The following is a 19,710-nucleotide window of genomic DNA, read 5'->3' as shown; positions in this document are numbered from 1 at the left end:
CCAAAGCACTGGAAAACACGGAACCAGTTTTAGCACTGCTCAGATTTAGTGAATGTACGATCAGAATATAGCTCTTAGCAGGTATTTATATTACAACTGACAACCCAGAAAACTACTATATTAGAAAAGTGGGTGATAAAATAACAGAGAGGCTTTCAGGATAATGAGCAGGCATTCTGTCCTAGTTAAGCTTTATTTTACCATGCTCTGGTTTAAATGCAGCAAACTATGCTTTGCATCTTATTTCTGTGTAAACCGAAGTGCAGTTTTCCACCTGTGAGGAATAAAAATGGATCACCAGCTCATAAAAATTGAATTTGCAGGATAAAGCTTTTCTCTTATATGAGAAAATGTACTTAATTGAACACAAAAATTCCAAATCTTATGACTATTTATGTACACCGATCCTTGATGTCATCCAAAGCTTTTGTGTTTGTCTTGTTCCGCAGAGAAACATTAAATACACTTCAATTTACAGTAGATATTTCAGGGCTATGGTACAGAAGTCTCTTAATCACAGTTGATTGTTTCTGATCTGTTAGAGCTATAGGCACAGACCTGGCACTTTTAGAGTGTGTCATCAATAATGAATAGGGGCAACAAGTGTTCTAACTCAGTGATTGTCATCACTCTGAAGGAAGAGGAAATTGTGTGAGTGTTGTGGTCTACACATAAGCACACACAAGAACACACATGTTCACTACATATATATGCATATATGGGACAGTGTTGTTGTATATACTGTAATTTCATGCTCAGATGTACTCTCCCTCTCAAATGTGCTCTCTCCCACCTGCTTCCATCTGCATATAATAAAGCCTGTCATGAAATCTTATCAACTGTCCCTCACTGCACTACCAATGTAGCCAGGTCCAAGTTTGCATTTACTCTAAGGCATTTTATCTGCCCTGTTCTGAGAGGTATTATTAATCACATCCTGTTGCTAGGATACCTGGGAATGTGCGTTTATGTCAGATGCTCCTTTGGCAAAATGCACTATGAGGAAGGCATAGACTCCTGACAAGGAAAATTACTGTGTGCACACTACTTATTTAAGAAAAGGTGTGTGTGTGTGTGTGTGTGTGTGTGTGTGTGTGTGTGTGTGTAGGAGTTAATAATCCCCAGATAATAAAATGCTAATTCCTGTGAGCTTAGAGTGGTAATTATTTTTCATCAAGACTATAATGGAAAACTCGCAATATTTTTGTAAAACCTGTTGTCCATATGTACTTCTGAGATTAGAAAAAGTCAAAGAAAGTGGGGTTTTAATTCCATTTATCTAACAAGGATTTGAGGGAGCAAGAGGGTCTGATATTTACTTACGTCAAATGCCTTGCCTCGTGGCCACTTTGATTAGGTTAAAGAGCTAGCTGATTTATAAGAACCAAGTGCAAAACCCGGGCCACCACTATTGTCTTAACCATTGCACTTCTGTATTCATGAGAAAACTCGTCCTCAGGATATGTATTTGGACAATCAGAGGTAAAAACACTTTTGCCAATATTTTAAAGTAATTTCGAAATTATTGTTGAGTGTCAGTGTGTGAATGCTTGCTAAGCTCAGGGTTTCATCAGTCTCTTCCCAGAGGGAACACAGAAGCTGGGATTGAATAACTGACTTCCATCCTCACCACGCCCTCCTCTCAAGGCTGCAGCACTATGGAAGAAGACACAATGTGTGTTCTTACATGTTCTCTCTCTCTCTCTCTCTCTCTCTCTCTCTCTCTCTCTCTCTCTCTCACTCTCGTGTGTGAGATACTTATACACAGACATAGTGTGTGCATCCAGGAAACCATTCATTTACTGTCTAACCATCACTTTTTTCCTCACTCTGATTTTTCAACTGAAAAGAAGAATAAAAAGAAAAGAGCCACAGCTGGAGACTCTTGCCTCGCTTACACAAAGCCCTGGGGTTCCTCCTCAGCCATGTACAACCTGGCCAGTGGGGTTGTAACTCTAGAACTTGGGAACCGAGGCAGGAAAAATTAGAAGTTCAACTTCATTGTTGGCTACATAAGAAGTTTGAAAGAATAATCTAGGATACATGAGACCTTGTGTCACAGACAATAAAACAAAACCACAATGTCTTTGCTTCATTCCTCAGCAAAGGGCTTTTGTTCCAGTCATGGTAAGAGTAGCAGTTAATGGTTTGAATCAGTGACAGTGTGCCTGTCATTGCTGTCAGTTTATTATAGAGATCCATGCATTTTATCCTTACAGTATCACGAGGCTGACCGATACCGTAACTGTTCTCAGGATAAAAACAAACCCGAGTCACAGATAGTGTTCACTTAGCCAAACCACCATAATGCTAACGCCACTCGTCAATAAGAGAGAGAGAGAGAGAGAAACAAAGTTGGGGTGAGATGGTCTGAAGAGGTAAGGGCTAGAATACTCTCAACCCATATAAAATCAGCTCTGGGAGTTGGCTGTGTGAATCCTGATTTCTTTCTTTAAAATCTCTGTGCATTCATTAGCAACGTGCTGTTCTTCGGAGGAACCAGCTGCTTCTTTTACTGTCACACACACAGCTAAGCACAAGGCTTCAGGGCTACAATTTCATAAAAGATCTTTAGGTTCCGGAGTGCGGGAAGAGCTTTAGTGTCTATTGAGTCCCTACAATGAATTGGGCAGGTGCTCTATTGACACTTACATATAAAAGTTAATTAACTTTTCCCAGTAACACATTGGGTAGACTGCCATATTTCTCCAGTGTTGAAAATGAGCTCTCAATCTTCTTGTAGCATGCACAACGTTCACGTTACTGGATGGAGGGGTTGAGATATGAGCCAGCGATCTCCCCCTTGCTTGAGTCTATTGCTTGTGGTGATGAAAAGCATCCTTTAGAGCAGTGAAGAGCTTGTCCCTGTAGCCCTACTCCGTACTCATCTATAGGTGTTGGGCATATCAGCTGATTTCTCTAGGTTAAAATTTGTCCCTCCAGGAATGGGCATAACTTGTATACCTGCTCCCTTGGATCATTGTAAGGGGTAAGTCCTGGGTGCATCTCATAGCAAAGTTTATGATGCTCTCACTGCTGTGCTTGGGCTGTGGAGGACAGCGTGTCAGCATAGGAATTCATGGCGTGCGCTGCCTAGTAACAGACGACTGTTAAACACAATCAAAGCTGATGGCTTCATTGATTACAAATATTATTAAGTTTGGTCTCTGATAGTTTCTGCATTATGTCTTCCTTGCTTTCTTCATGCTCCTCAGAGAAAGAAACTTCCTAGTTTAGTTAATTCACTTGCTCCTTTCATGTCCTACCTTCTAAATACAAGTTGGTTTGTTGAAATCTTTTTAACTGCCTAACGTCCCAAACTCTGCTGGGTATGGTAGTGCATGCCAATCAGCCCAGCGCTTGAGAGGCAGAGCAGGGAGGATAGAGAGTCTGAGGCCAGCTACAAAGGGCCAGCAAGATAGCTCAGTGACAAAGAGTCCTCACTCTACAAGTGTGCTGACTTAATTTTCATCTCCCACATCTATGTAAAGATGGACAGAGAGAACCAACTCCATAAAGTCATCCTCCGACTTCCACGTGTGTGCTGTAGCCCACATTCACCTTCACTTAATAACAAGAAATACAAATAAAAATAATCAGATACGAGTTAGGAGCTACTTTAAGATCCAGGCTTTATTTTTAAATTTTTTCAGCAAAATTTTTTTGTCTTTTAATTTTTCAGTTTAAAGCATTTTTCACTTTATGCATTCTTTGTACATGGTAGTATGTTGCACATACAAGCATATATTTTACACTGTGTGTATTTGCATTCTCCAGATAGTTTCCTTCTGAGTCTACCTTTGTTTACTTTTCAGTCAGGGTCTCACTCTGTAGCCCAAGATAGCCTCCGACTCACAATGTAGGCTAGGCTAGCCACAAACTGAGCCGTCCTCCTGCTTGAGCCTCTCAGGGGTCTTGACACTGTGAAGTAGGTACTCCAGATAAGCGTGCTCATCGATGCAAGCCACCACCATAAGTCTCATTTGGAGCAAGTGACAGGTGTAATGGGCTATGGTGCAGAAGAAAAGGGAGGTCTGCTCAGAGGAAGTGGGTCTCCAACCTATGTCACAAGGAAATGATTGGACCTTAGACCTGCCGTTACCTTTTCCAAGAGTCAAATGTCTCTTCATATAATGTCAACAGAAACTGTTATCACAAGGCTATAAGAATCTTTTATCCTCCATTGTAGGAACGGAGAAACTTAACTGGGCCAATTTAAATACAGTTGGTCCAAAAGCATTTAGGTAAATTCAGCAGTCGCATAGCTTCTGTTTGGTGAATAGTACAAAAAGGCCAAAGGCTTTGTTTTAGAATTTATGGCTGGATTCATGTTGCTGTTGGGATGGCCCTGGCTTCAGCAGACACTGAGTATGAGGCTCTGCCTGGTAGCAGATCCTCGCTGCCCTCCTGCAGCTTTGGATAAGTGCCACTTGTTCCGCTGCCTGCTTATTTGGTTAGTTGATACGTTGCTAGGATGCTTCGGAAAAGAGAGCCATTATGGGCACCGTGAATGCTGGGAGTTCCAGACAGTGTGTACTGAGATACAAAAACTGGCTCTTCAGGAACATATCGATACAGATAGATCTGGGCCTCTGAGGCTGACCATCTGCCTTGGCAGAGTTGACGCTCCATCTGCACTCTCCAGCCGCGGGGGCTGCCATCCGTCATAGTGTGGAGAAAGAATGAGATACATGAAGATTTTTGCCTGGGCTGACTCTTCTGCCAGGAAATGGCAAAATTTTGCATGAGGAACATTTGTTTCGGGTTGTCTTGGAGATCCTCATGTGTAGAGTCTCTTCCCACTTAGATCCATTTGACAGGCACATAATTAATGTGACAAGATACAGTCCCTTTCAGATTCCCCCAGCTCTGGCTGGGGTGAGGTAAATCCTCGACTAACCCTTTGTTATTCAGAATCTCATTCTGAGCTAGTCATTTCTTGGCACAGGAGATTTTTGGAAGACCTTTAGATGTTGAAGTCAGATTGGCAAAAGCAAATAGCCCGCAACTGCCAGGTCTTAAATAACACTGCAAAATGGGAACACGGGTTTTAATAAAACCGAGCTTCAGCTGCCGACTAAAGCAGAGATGGCGCTTGTACCTTTCTCTCTGAAGTAAACATGTTTCTACTAAACGACTCATGTATAATCATCCTTAGGGAACACAGTAGTGTAAATGTCTTTGGCATGTTCATTATATAAAAGAAACAATAATGAATTATTTTTATAAAATAAAGACAGCCTGCAGCAATACATTTATACCTTCTTTTGCCACAATAAAAATGGCTACACGTAAAGGAGTGGAGTTGAACTCTCTCTTTAGTCTATCCAGGATCGTGCCATGGTAAACAATAGACTTCAGCAGAAATTACTCTGTGATGATATCTAGGCTGAAACCTCAAGGACTAAGTAAGTTCTTCTCCCTTAATCTTTGAAAGATTTCTCTGGGAGAAGGAGAACATAATATAAGAAACTGGGCTGTTCTGAGGCCACCATATTTAGTGGAGGCTCCAGATAGGTATGCATGCCTGGCTTACATGACTAATGCCGTCATATTCTGTCCATCCAAGCCAGTTCCCTAACACGCAAACCAAGAAAGGATTTGGTGGGTTTTGATATATGTGTGAAAGGCTTGCCACTGTTGAAAGGAGGTCGAAACTTTCACAAGGGGAGGCCTACTGGGAGGTTGTAGGTCATTGTGCACATACCCTCTAGGAGAAGGTGTGGCACTGAATTTCCAGAAGAGGGTGCACTTAAGTCCCCATCCCACCATGAACTTTTGCTCAATTATGTCTGTAATTTGCTCAGCATGCTTCTAAACATGTCTTTTGATCATGAAAGACTAAAGCGTGTTTTTAGCAGGAGTGAAATGAAAGGGCTGTCTACGTAGGTTAACAGGTTTTTTTCATTTTTTTTTTTTAAGGTCTGGGGAGATAGATCAATCATAAAGTGCGTTCTCCACATCATGAGATGCTGAGTTTGGGTCAGCACTACCCACATAAAAAGTCAACAGGCAGCAGCTTACTTCTGTAATTCCAGGGTTGGAAAGACAGAAGCAGGGAGATTGGCTGGCCAGTCAATCTGGATGAATGAATGCTCTGGGATCAGTGAGACACATTGTCTAAAACAGTAAGGTGACGAGTCACTGAATAAGACACCTAACGCTGACCTCTGTCCTACACACTGGGCATACACACGCACACACAGAAGCCCATGGCTAGGTTGCCACTCAGAGCTAGCTTTTTTCAGGGCGTCAACCCTTTAGAACTTACAAACCGTGAACTGAGGTCACATTTGAGTCAAGAGTATTCAAATACTCATCTAAGGTGTCAAAAACATTACTATTTAATGTTAGTGTTAACTGTACCCCAAAAATCTAGTAGCAACTAATTAGCACACATTAGCAACTAATTAAAGTTATTTTTACCTGGGCTGGTTTACTTTTGAGAGATGAATTATTGGAATCAATACCTAATTAAGTTTTACTATTAGGTAGGGTTAGCTTTATAACACAACAGGGAGTGGGGCACGTTATGAGTTAATCTAATGATGTAAAGCCAGGAATGAAAGCTTCTGAAGTGAAAGTGTGCTCATTCACGGTAGTCATTTCTATTCCTGCTCAGCTTTTCATTTGTGAGAAAGCAAGGGCACTTGGTTGCCTTTTATTTCTTCCTCTTAATTGTCATTGTATTAGCTTGTGAAAAAAACTGATGGAGGTCAGAGGTGGGCTTTGTTTTACCCCCTTGAGATGTCAACACAGTTTTTATGGCCAGCAGGCTGGGAATTTTGTTTTTTGTCTTAAAATAATCGTCATTACACTTATTTTTTCCTTTACATTGAACCACATCAAAGGTTTGGGCCTCAGCCTTGTAGGTAAGCTCAGGTTTCATGGACTGGACAAAAAAAATAGGGAAAGACAGATTAGTTGGGTGGTTTGAGTAATTGCTTTCGGGTGCTGCAATGAACATTGTAATTAAAAAAAAAAAGGAAAGAAAAGGAAAGAAAAGGAAAGGAAAAACTCTCCTCTACAAACTGAGATGACTACTGAAGTTTAATACAAAAACTGTTAATTGTCTAGTATATTTGGGGTATAGCTGAGTCTGACACACTTTGACACACAGAAAACAGCAGAAAGACAAATGCCATTTAGTGTTGACTACACGGGAGACAGGGCTATATCTGTGTCTGTAATGCCATAGAGAGGCATCAGATAGGACCTCACAGTGGATGCTAGGAAGGCTGCAGAGAAAGCACCAGCCTCATGACTGACCGCACTCCCAATGTGGATTAAATAGGACCTTATCTAAGAAAAGAGACACAGAGAGTGACACCAGGAGGGAGGAGAGAGTATCTGATTAGAATGCCCACGGCAATGAGTTCTATGTCCCGGAGAAAATTGTTCTCTGGTGTCCAGTGCGAGGTGCTAGTTTTGCAAAGATGCAGCACAGGTCGCACCACACAGGAGATGCAGGAGGGACCATGCACACAACACGCAGGTGCAGCTGGGCACCAGAAGACCAGTGGAAAATAGAAAGGGCAGGGACTTTCTAGTTTTACCTGTTTTGACAGACACAGCTGGGGCCTCATACATAGTCATTTCACCCATTTTTGTGCTGCTCCCTAACCTGATTCTTGCAAATAAACATAACACATAGAAAGTGTTCATGTGGGTTGCCTCTCCTTAAAGTAGGTGGTATTTGATATTTCTGGACAGCGTCATGGTAGGTGAATTTTACTGAAGAACTTTATTCAGAAATGGTCTTTGCCAAGAAAATGATATAGGTGGGAGAAATTATGTGCCCTTTTGGTCACCAAAACTTCTGGCATCTGAGTATGTAGCCTCAGCCATTAAACAAACCCATCTTCCTCTCAGGCAGACTCTACTGGGTGGTGACTCCACTGAGTAGTAACGTCACCATACTCTGAATTAAGAGGTCATCTGTCCATCCATTCTACCTTAAAATTTCTTCCCAATGTTTCTTCATGCGTTTCTTTTTAAGTTAAAGCTTTCAGATTCGTATAGCTAATAGCACCCTCCAAAGGCCAACCACACTGAGTAAACTAGTATTAATGTTGCCAGGAACGTTATTGCCTTTAAGAGTAACGGGAATTGTGGAGGTGAGGTAACTGAGGTTCTTTGGTTTGGAGAGTCTACTTCTACTCTCATCCGGATGCACCTTGCCTTATCTACAGTCATGCCATGAAACCAGGATGCCACAATTCTCTAGTCAAACTTGGTCCGAGTCTGCTCTTTGGCAGGCAGGTGTACACCAGGCAGGTGTACAGACCCAGTCGGCACCCCGCAAGGAGCCGTTGACACTTGGACGGGTGGTGACAGACAACACAAAAGAAGGAAGGCTATCCTCCTGCTTTATTTGTTCCAACACACACCCTTGGGCAGACAGCCCCTGGGAAAATGCTCAGAGATCGCCAGGACGCTCACAGAAAACCACTGAATTCTAGCATTGGCCTCAGGGAAAGGAGGGGGAAGCACTTTGCTGACTGTTTATAAAGGAAGAAATGGAAACTTAGAGAAGTGAACTTGCCAAAGATTATCTTAGTTTTGGATCCAGGAAATTTTAAAAGTCACAATATTTAACACACAGGCTTCCTATGTGTGACATTTTTGTGACATTGGTTTAATTTCTGTACAAAATTGACTTATCTGCTTGCTACTTAAAATGGATAGGAAACTGTAGGCAGTAAATGGCCTTCCTACTCTCCAAATTTGGATATACAGCCCACATGCCACAGTGCTGGCAACTCGAAATTCAGGAAGCAGAGACAGAGATACCCAGCAAGCTTGAATGCAGCTTGAGCTATATTGTGATACATTGTCTCAAAACAAAACAAAACAAAACAAAACAAAACAAACAAAACAGTCAAAGGGAGGGAGATACTAAGCAATAGTTACCTTTGGGTGCATAAAATTAAAAAAAATCAAAATATAAATAAATTAGTCATTGCTGCATTTTAAATTTGGAATTATTCTTTTAAAGTCCTCTGCTGGTGTAAGCAGGGGAGGGGCATTTCCTCTCTGAGTAAGATATTATAGGATATAAACAATCCTATAAGTTGTTGAATAAAACGTTCTCTAAAGTTTTACGGAAATGGGTCAGGTCTGTTCTTTTTCCTTTGTTATGCAAAATATGTATTTTTTTCTTAAGCATTATCTAGATTGGCTGCATACATAGCCTCAATCTGCCAGTTTGATTTTAAACCTCCCAAGTCACTATTTGTTATAGGTTTTTTGGGAAAAGGTTATTTACATTTTACGCTTGCCGTCCTTTCTGTAACTGACATTCTTTCCATCTAGGTGAATCAGTCAGTGCTCCTGAAGTCTTGGTTGGAGAGATGGGAAGGGTGGGTGGCAATACTGCAGACTGCGGTGCCGCTGTCTGTCTTCACTAGAGCGGCTGTGGAGAGAGGAGAGGCCAACCTCAGCCATGTACAGGACAACGGCAGTGCCAAGGTGGGTTGTGACATCTCTCCTGGAGCCCAGCAGGTCTATTCGAAGTACTTGGACCAATGTTTTGAATTGCACTGTGACATGACTAAATCTTCTCTGTAAAGAAAATCAGGTGTAAATATTAACAGGCAGGCTCAGCACCCTGCTGGAAAAGCTGGTGGAAGCTTAGGCAAGTGATAGGAGGCAGAGAAGGCAGTAACCTCACAGGCTGAAGAGGTGTTGTAACATCCTGTCGCACATTTACAAATGTTCCTGTAGCACACACTATAGGAAAGGGGCAAGGGAGGCAGGGAGATCAGGCAGGGTTTTCATGGAGTTAGTATGATGGTACTCATGTTGTCATGTGTGGCTTCTGACATCTCTACCTTACGTAGATACAACGTTCATGTGATTCTGAGCAGTGACTCCTGCACGTGCGTGTGTGTGTGCGTGCATGTGTGTGTGTGTGTGTGTGTGTGTGTGTGTGTGTGTGTGTGTTGGAAATTCTGCTTGGGCATTCAACAAAACTGTCATGGTAGCTTCAACTTAAGAAAGTTCCAAAGCAAGATTTTAAAAATAAATTTATATATCCGAATGATACCTCCATGAACGACAGGTTCACCTAAAGAAAAGCGTTCTCCTTCTCCCTTCCTTTTCCCCACACCTCCCTTCTCCTCTTCTTTTCTCTCTCCTCTCTTCTCCTCACTCTTATAATTATTTGACTGAAATGCACATGACATCATAGGACCATTGAAATAAGTTCGGAGTGCAGAGATTTGGCCACTAAAATCCCTAGAGATGCCTGGCACGTTCCCTCCCTGGCTTGTCTGCAGAGACTTGAGCCTGGCTCCATCGCCTGGGGTTAGGCTGGCACCCCATGATACATGCTTCGCCCTATGACACACACACACATTTGAAATAGATTGCCAGCAGCTTAGGGCAGGAGGGGAAGAGGCCAGACCTGCTGGGCAATTTGTCATCTTGAGCATTTCAGGCTTTGCGTGTCACCTCTTTAGCAGGGTACACAGGGATATGTGTCCCCTGGCAAGATGCTTAGTTTGGATGCATACAAATAAGGGCTGTGATGTGTAAACTTGAAGGGACAGAAAGAACATTAGCTGCCTGGAGCTTTCCTCCCTACGGATAAGAGGCAGAAAATTCTCCCATAAATATCTTAATATTTCATCCTTAAGACTAAATAATATCATATAATGGAGTTAAATGCATGCATAGTAAGTAAGTTTGTTGGGTAGAAGGTAGTTTTCTGTTAATATCTCACAGCCAACCTCCTTTTGTCTCATTTCCAGCTATTGGCAGCAGGATGCAGTAGTCTTGGCTTATTTTCCCCTCTTTGAGTTAAAAAAATCAAGTCTTTGCAAGCCTCCCCCCCCCCCCCCCCGCCACAATTTGGAAATCATTTATAACCACTGTGTGGGGAAAAGTATATATTCTAAACATCAATGTTATGAAGAGAAAAGTTTGATACCAAAATAAAAACATCTTGTCAATACCTGCTTGCTCTTAGATGACTCGCAGAATGACCTCTTTGTGGAAAATGGCTCATTATTTTTAATGCCTAAAACCCATCTTGGTTATCAATGTAAGGCTCCTGGGAGAGTCTGGTTAAGAGTCGGTGGGAATAAAGGAAAGATGGATTTTAGACATAATAAAGCAAAGTCAGCTTTAGTTCGCTCGTTGGCTTGGTATTTGAGAAACACAGTTTAGCTAGTGGTTCTGAAAATGGCAGAGTCACAAATGCTCTTGAAAAATATACCTATAGTCATCATAATGAGCCTTAGGAAGGATTCAGCCAATCAGAAATGCCCTTTTCAGGAAATGGACATAAAACAGAAACACCGCAACTACTTTCATTAAGGTGTCTCCATATGTGTTACGCTGAATTCTTCTGTGTTAAGCTCCAAAAATCAATACCAGTCAGTTAGGTCCAATCATGTCAAGTGCTGGTGGTGAAAGATTCTAAGAAATGTCTCTGAGCATTTCATTTAAAGAGGGAAAACATGAGTGAGAGGGGGTCATGAATTTGACATAAGTGGTCCACTATGATGGCGTACAACCATAACCCCAGTATTTAGGAAGAAGAGACAGGAACATTGCAAGTCCAAGGCTAGGCTGGCCTACACAGTCACTTCTAGACAAGCCTGAGCTAGATATGAAGATTCTATCTCAAACATCAAACCAAAAGTGAATGTGTCTCCAACAGACTGTGGGATACATGTCTAGGAGAAATTACAAGTCCCCTGGGGTGCATACATAACACTTAACGGTAAAGTTTATTGTAATGTTGCAATAGTTTTTGACTCAAGAAGAGGCGAAGACAGTCTGGGCAGACAGGAAGATGCTACCAGATATTGTGTGTTTCCACATCTTGAGTGTTAACTGGTGGGTCTAACAAGGGAGACAGGCAGAGAAGGTCTGCCATGAAAACTCCTTCCTCTGGGACCTGGACCAGCTCCTTCATGCACCTGTGTCTGGCCAAGATGGAAGCAACTGCATCACATTCTTGGGATCAGTATGAACAGCAAAAGAAATGCTGACTTTGAGCCTTTGAAGACACAGTAACATATAAGTCAATATGACTGTGTGTGTGTTCATGTGTATGCATGTAAGTATGTGTATGTATGTATGTGTGTGTATGTGGAGGTTTGATGTCATCATCAATTGCTCTTCACCTTATTGTTTGAAGCAGGCCACTCACTGAGCCTAGAGCTCACCAAATAGGCTAACTGGTTGTCTAGCAAGTCCCATGGACCCTGCACATGTCTCTGCCTCCCCAGTGCTATAACTACAACCACACAAATGCCTGGCTCTTTCCTTAGATGTTTTGAATTCAGGTCCTTACACTTGCGCAGCAGACACTCTGCTACCTCACCAGTCTCTCCACACTCTCAGTATGATTCTTAAGCCCACAGAGATGACACAAACCCCTAAATACCTACATCAGTCATGCATCCCCTACACTCATGACTTGAAGAAATGCTTTCTCTAGTTGCTGATATTTTTGTAAATGTATTTGTCTTTCTGCATCAATTATACTTTAGTATATTCTAAATTATTTTAATTTCTTATATATATATTTATCCTAATATTTGAAATGTAATTGAAATTACTTTCAAAAAGATTAAGTAAGTTTCATTAAACATTTGTAAATATCATGATTTTCAAGAAATTGCTGTGTTCATTGCACATCTCTGAGTATCAGTAATAATTATTCCTAATAATGCCTTCAATATCATGTGAATGACCACTTGACATCTATTTATTTATCTGTCTGTCTTTCTATCTATCTATCATTTATCTGTCATCTATCTATCATCTGTATGTCTTTCCACTCATTCATCTATCTATCCATCCATGTATCTGCCCATTATAATAATCTACCTATCATCTATCCATTTTCTACCATTTACATCTATTTATGTATCATCTGTCTATCTATCTATCTATCTATCTATCTACCTATCATCTATTCATCCTGTGCTTACAATTGAACCCAGCACCTTGCACATGCTAGGCAAATGCTTTGCCACCCACATATGTCCTTTGGTTGTGGTTTTGTGAGATAAAATCATGCTATGTAGCCCTGGCTGGCCTGGAACTTAAGACCATCTTTTCTCAGCCTCCTGAGTCCTGGGATTACATGTGTGTCTACAAACTTGCATGCATGTCTCTAGTTGGCTATTTTCATGGTAAACTGGGCTGACAGTACACCACTATAGACAGTTTTGAAGTCCATTCAATTCAATTTTGTTTAGAAGATTAGGCATCTCTTAGAGCAAAATGCCTAGATCAAACCTGACAGTGCATTAAACATTCAGGCCGACGCTTTCTGGCTCTGTACTTATGCCTTACTAATATTTTGTGGCAGAAACAACATGGCACTGTCTGACAGTTTCCTTCTCTTTAAAAAAAAACAATGAAAAGACGGAAGGAAATAGAAGCAAAAGAAAGTAAGTGGTTGTGGGGAACTGCAGCTGTGCTGGTACTGACCTTTCCTTGTTTTTGTCTGCAGTTGAAACATTGGTTTGCCTTCATTTTCCTTGTTTTTTGAGTCTCTCGATTTGGCCCTTGGTTTGCCTCTTCTTGGGGACTTTCCACAGTGCTGTTTGGTGTTTTTCCATTGCTGGTTCCTCCCCTATATAAGCAGCTCTGTTACTTCCAATAAACGGCATTCTCTTAGCAGGAATGACCCATTGCTGTTTCGACTTTTCAATCTGCAGACCCTTGTTGTAGCCTAGACTAGCAGCGCGGGCCCTGCAACTGGTATTCTTTTAGCAGAGTTGAACGATTCCCTCACCCAGTGCTGTGAGTCCTGATGGAGGGAGGGCTAGCAGCCTAGGTACTTCCTTTCCACCAGCCTGTTTCTATGAAGATGGGAGCTGTTTTGACCATTGCATATCTCCGTGTTCCCAGAGGTTATGTTACCCTTTTGTAATGGAGGATTTAGGCAGGAGAGTTTAAAATTGTTAAACCCAAGATAGTAGATTGACAGACCAGTTGCTGCTTCAGGGAGTTCATAAGATCCCTCTACTTGTCTCATTGAGTACAGACGAGGTAAAGGGTACTGAAACTCAACACAGATGTCTGTCTGTCTGTCTGTCTGTCTTTCTTTCTTTCTTTCTTTTTTCGGGACAGGGTTTCTCTGTGTAGCCTTGGCTGTCCTGGACTCACTTTGTAGACCAAGCCGGCCTCCAACTCACAGCAATCTGCCTGCCTCTGCCTCCCAAGTGCTGGGATTAAAGGCATGTGCCACCACTGCCCGGCTCCACAGATGTCTTTTCTAAACAAAGAGGGAAAAAAAGGCTACTAGGCTGTGGTTGCATATTTTATTACTTTATGAGTTAAAAAAAGAATAATCCATTTTCTTCTCTCCTGTGCAAAGATGATCTTCGCTCAAATTCACTGCTGGCTCCTGTCTCTCCCAACCCTAATTGAGACTGCAAAAGTGAATGTGACATTCACTTTTCTTTATTTTTTTATATTTTATATTTTATAGAGAGATTAATCTGAAGAAAATAAGGAGAATAAAAAGGCATGAGTTTTTTGATTAAATTTATTTTGACTTAATTGTTTCTAAAACTGCTTTGGGCATTAATGAAGTCATGCAGTGGCTCCACATAACACATTACCTTCACTTAGCAATGGGGAACACATGCTGCTTTAAAACCAGGTGGGAAGGCATTCCAGTATTTAAATCAGTAACGCTGTGCATGTAAATTAGTGTCCTCTCTCCCAAACCTCCTTATCATAGTTGTGAAAGCCCTTTCCCCTTGCTTTGCTTGTCAAGGTTCAAAGGAGATCAGATTCTGCTGTGGGTTCTGCCCTCTGCCCTCTCAGTTGGTGATGAGTGAGGACACAGCCAGACGCTCCGTCACACACTTCACAAGTTAGACATCCAGCTCCAACTTGGGGCTTCCAAATCCAAACACACCTTCAGGATGTCTGAAGCACAGTATTTCCCCCCACTTATTTCTCAGCCTTCTCTCTCCTTTCGGTTCCACAACTCACCTTTGATCTTCCTATTCACCTGGGTATCCCTGTTTCTTACTTCACGGTTGAAAGGGGACAATGGTGAAGGGGCTTTCCTTTCAACATCCTACCAACTTGTCTAATGCCACCTGACTCCTACCTTGTCCTCTGTCACAGCGGGAGACAGGTTGCCTCTAGCTTAAAAGCTGCTCTGGATCCTGAGCCTGTAGACTCTCACGTGTTTTCTTCACTTATTTCTTACTCCTGACTAGATTCCTTTAGTTAGTATTTGCCCTGATCATGTCTCCGCTATACAATAGCGGAGCCAAGCGAGCCTCCCCTCTCCATTTCATCACAGCAGCTGTCTCCCCTTTTTTGTCTCCCTCACAGCCATGTTTGGGGAGAAACTCCCATCTATGCTCCAATTCTCGACTTGCTCACTTACATTCAGCCTTCAGTTACTGTATTCCTGATCTATTGCACCAAGGGCCCTCTGTTTTTCTAGACCAACCATAGTCTCTGTTTGGGCAGATGCAGAGCAATGGCTTCCAATGTTACTCTATCCTGGTCAACCGTACTCTAGCAAGTTTATGTGTGACTTCTTTCCCACATATACACTGTTTTCTTTTGTTCATGATACATGATATCAAGTTTTTTTGGTCTTTTCTCTCAATAAATTATTCTCCAACTTCTCTTATGTTCTCTTGCTCCTCCTATGAATGGGTGTGCCTGTGTGTGCATTTTATGCACATATACATATACATATGTGTAAATGTATGCACATGAGCTAGTGTGTGTGTGTGTGTGTGTGTGTGTGTGTGAGAGAGAGAGAGAGAGAGAGAGAGAGAGAGAGAGAGAGAGAGAGAGAGAGAGAGAGAGAGAGATTTCCTTTATGGATTTCCTTTCTTCTTCCTCTCGCCCAGCAAAACTAAAAGTGAAGCTGGACCTTCACTGGTTGGGCCAGTCAAAAGCTCAGATAATTTACCTGTCTCTCTCCTTCCAGGGCAGGGGTTGCAGAAATGTGTCTTTGAATTTGGTATTTTTTCAGACATAAAGGTTTTTGTAACTAAAATTTCTTTGAAGCAATATAGTTTGGATATACTCTTTCTCCTCCATCAGCTCTTTCCAGATCCGCACCTCACCCCCATATCCACCATCCATCCCCTCTCTCTCTCTCTCTCTCTCTCTCTCTCTCTCTCTCTCACACACACACACACACACACCAAAACAAAACTGATTTAATGTGGGTTCTGGAAATGTGAACTCACATCCTCCTGGTCTCATGACAAGCACCTTATTGTCTGAGCCATCTTCCACTTTGCTTATCAAGTCAGGTCTCCTGATTTAATCATTCAAGGCCTCTTAAATTTTAACTTTAAATTTCCTGTATGAATAGGCACATAAATTCTCCTATCTTTAAATGTCATTGACTTTTTAAATCTCCATAAAAACAATCAGCTCCAGTTATCAACTGCACATTTCATTTACCCACTCTACAACATCTAAAATTCAACACACTCTATAGTGTCCCCTCTCAGCACATGACAATACTAATGATGACAATTTCCTAAGGGGGAAAGGTGTGAATTGTGGCTGGCCCCAGTGTCTCAGTGAGATTCTTTGGGGGAGAAAACTGTTTACATGCTTGAAAATAAATTTATTTTTCCTTACCTTTAAAATAATATTTTAGTCAGATATAGCTATTTTTCCCAAGTGCTTTAGCGACATTAATTCATTCTCTTCTACATCTATTGCAGCTGAAGACAAGTATTGTCTGTTTAAATATGCTTCTTTACCTCTAGGAGTGTTTAAATCTTTGTTCATGGCATTCTGTGAACATTTCTTAGAACGAGGCCACCCTTCTCCTGCTTGGGATTTTATATGTTATTTATAAGTTAGAATTGTTAACTCTGAAAAATGCATAGTAATTATTGCTTTGAATACTTTCTTCATCCTTTCGTTAGTTTCTATCATACACAGGCTAGACTTTTTTGCCTCTTTTCTTTAATCGAATTGACCCTAATTTCTTTTAGACTTTGCCCTGCTTTGCTTTCTGTGACTTGCTGAAATATGCTTTCTAAACCAATAATCAAAGGCCATTTACTAGTCTTTGGTCCAGTTCACTTATTAAACTAACTTTAATAGGTCTTTAACATAGTGATGCATTTGGCTTTTACAAATCCATGCCATTTTTTCTCATACCCACTCTCTGTTTTCCCTTATAACTTCTGAGTCTTGGATAATTTCTACAAACCCCTAAGAGATGCATGAGGTCTTTCAATTTCAAGCTTGCTATTGTGTCCAGGCCTTGGGAAATCCCACCGCCAGTCCACTGTGAGGTGATTTTTACTCAGACAGTTCACATGGGATTTTAAAATCACTGGACACAGCTCCCCTACTGCAGGGCGGCTCTCTGTAGACAGTCTATCAGCCCTCACCACAGGCTAGGTTTGAGGCTGCCTCTCACACAGGTCTTCCATCACTTTGGGCCCGATGTGGGTTGCATATAACAGACTGTACTCGCATGGCACTCAGTTTTCATGAAGTTTCCCTGTGTATGCATGCGTGTGTAGTGTGTAGGTGTGATTCTGTTTGCACATGTACAAGTGTGTCTGCGCACCTGAGTGTGCACTGCAGAGGCATGGCCATGCTTTTACAGGCTAAATGTCAATTGTGTGTGTCATGGGTGTATTTATTCTTCAGTCCTTCTCACACCGGCAATCTCACTGAACAGGAAGCTCACCAGTTTAGATAGAAAGGTCAGCCAGCAAAACTCTAGGATTGCACCTACCGCTACCTCTCCGTTGCTGGATGACAGATGTGCATGATTTAAATAGTGGCTGTTGAGTGTCTGAGCTCAAGTCCTCATACCTCACAGCAAGCACTTTGCCAACTGGGCCCAAGATTCAAGTTTCTTTTAGGTGACTTTTTCTTGGTGGTCTGTGGTTTGCTGGCTCCTGGTGTGTGTCTTTCTCTCTAGGTTTTGGGGTCAGAGGGCAGTAGCAAGATTTTTTTTCTAGGCTCCTTCACTACTTTGCTTCTGATTTCTTACTGCTGCAAGGAAGGGGCCTGTGGCCTGAGTTTTCTTCATGTAAAACATAGGACGGTTATCCATGTCAGTTGGTTGTCTTTGTTTTTTTGAAAAAATTATTTATATATTTGTGTATGTATTCCTGTGTTATTTTCCATGCGCCATGTGTGTACAGGAGCGGGTGTGGGCCACCCTGTGGGGCAAAGGCCAGAAGAGGGCATGGGGTATCTACTACCAACATTACAGATGGTTGTGGGCCACTATGTGTGTTAAGGAAACAGATTCAGGTCTTCTCATCCAAGAGCCGTCGCTGAGCTATCTTCCCAGCACATTTCTTACTTTAAAAAAAAAAGATTTTATTTATTATGTATACAGTATGATCAGATCACATTATAGATGGTTGTGAGCCACCATGTGGTTGCTGGGAATTGAACTCAGGGCCTCTGGAAGAACGGTCAGTGCTCTTAACCACTGAGCCATCTCTCCCGCCCCCACATTTCTTACTTTTAATGCCTGTGCTTTTCTGACACATGAGGGTTTCCTGTTGCTGCTTAATCATGAGTTGAAGCCTGTTTTTTGTACTTTGTATGGCAGGTGTGTGTTGAGAGTTGAGGACACCATGCTTTCTTGTAACTCCAGTTCTCCACGTGATTAGGAATCCATGCTTGCTTTGTATTTCTGCTCTCCCAGATGCTAAGCTCTTGGTATGAAGTACACTTTACATGTGCAGCGATGTAGAGGCAAACTAAGTGAGTATGTCATTCTTACTGGAGGCCATTGCTGTCCTTGGGATGTATGCTGTAGTCATGATCTCATGTGGGATGCAGTTCTGTTTCTTTCTTTCTCTGGATCAATATGTCCATGAGGGAAATGTTAGCATTTCTAAGAATTTCTTTTATAAGTTCTCAGTGTAAAAAAATAAGGAAATATGTGACGTTAATAAAATCAGAGTAATAGAAAAAAATTCTGAAAGCCAATATTCATCACACATTCCTATTAAATACAAATCTATATTCTCTCTCTCTCTCTCTCTCTCTCTCTCTCTCTCTCTCTCTCTCTCTCTCTCTCTCTCTTTTTACTCAAGCATGGATGCCTGCTAGACTGCAGATGTCAAACACTATCCAGACAGCATAATAAGTCGGCTACAAGATATTGACCACATACCGGGACATCTGTAGAAATCACATTTTGTACCACCTGACTCTCATTTCCAAGTTGCTACTATATTAATTCATTGTGATGTTTTTTAATGAACACATCTTGTGCTGCTAAAAAATGAAGACTAAGTGGATGTTGAAATCCGTCTGATAGGGGCCCTCTTTCTCCTTTTAGTTATAGCTGTTCAATACATGACAAATACTTAATTCCCTTTCTCCAGGCAAAAAGTCTGCAGATATCTTCCCATCACCTCCTATATCAGCATCACACTCTTTAACCTGCATTTCAAGACCTATGGCCACACACAGCTCCAGTTCATGATTCCAGACCTCACATGAGTTCGTTCATTCATTCTAGTACTTACTTAATGAGATGTTCATTTCCTTTTGTCTTTTAAGTGACATTCATTATGTGCCAGTTGCTGTCTTGGAAAAGAGGCTAACTCACCCTGTGTGAAAGGTGACCTGAGGCATTCATTTGCTGATTTCCAAACATCCCGCCATCCCTGCTTTGCTTAATATCATTGGTGAGGCAACTACATGTCCCTTCCTTTCTTCACACCCTTGCCTTGTTTTGTGTTATCAGAA

General features: G+C 41.7%; 1 protein-coding gene across 5 annotated transcripts in view; it reads right to left on the bottom strand.

Moving 5' to 3' along the window:
- The window catches only part of CHST9 (carbohydrate sulfotransferase 9), a 258,823-nt gene that overhangs the window by 140,394 nt on the left and 98,719 nt on the right, over positions 1–19,710 (bottom strand). For 2 of the 5 annotated variants that reach the window (XM_084778424.1, XM_084778425.1), the window contains exon 1: positions 9,269–9,326. The exons of the other annotated variants lie outside the window; for them this stretch is intronic. In XM_084778424.1, the coding sequence (XP_084634550.1) occupies positions 9,269–9,311 (43 nt within the window). In that variant the 5' untranslated portion in view covers positions 9,312–9,326. Of the gene's footprint in view, positions 1–9,268; positions 9,327–19,710 lie in introns of those variants that run through there. 5 annotated transcript variants of the gene reach the window in all.

This window comes from Acomys minous (assembly GCF_964271855.1).
Source record: "Acomys minous genome assembly, chromosome: 4".
Classification (NCBI taxonomy): Eukaryota; Metazoa; Chordata; class Mammalia; order Rodentia; family Muridae; genus Acomys; species Acomys minous.
This window is presented reverse-complemented; position numbering and strand designations above follow the sequence as displayed.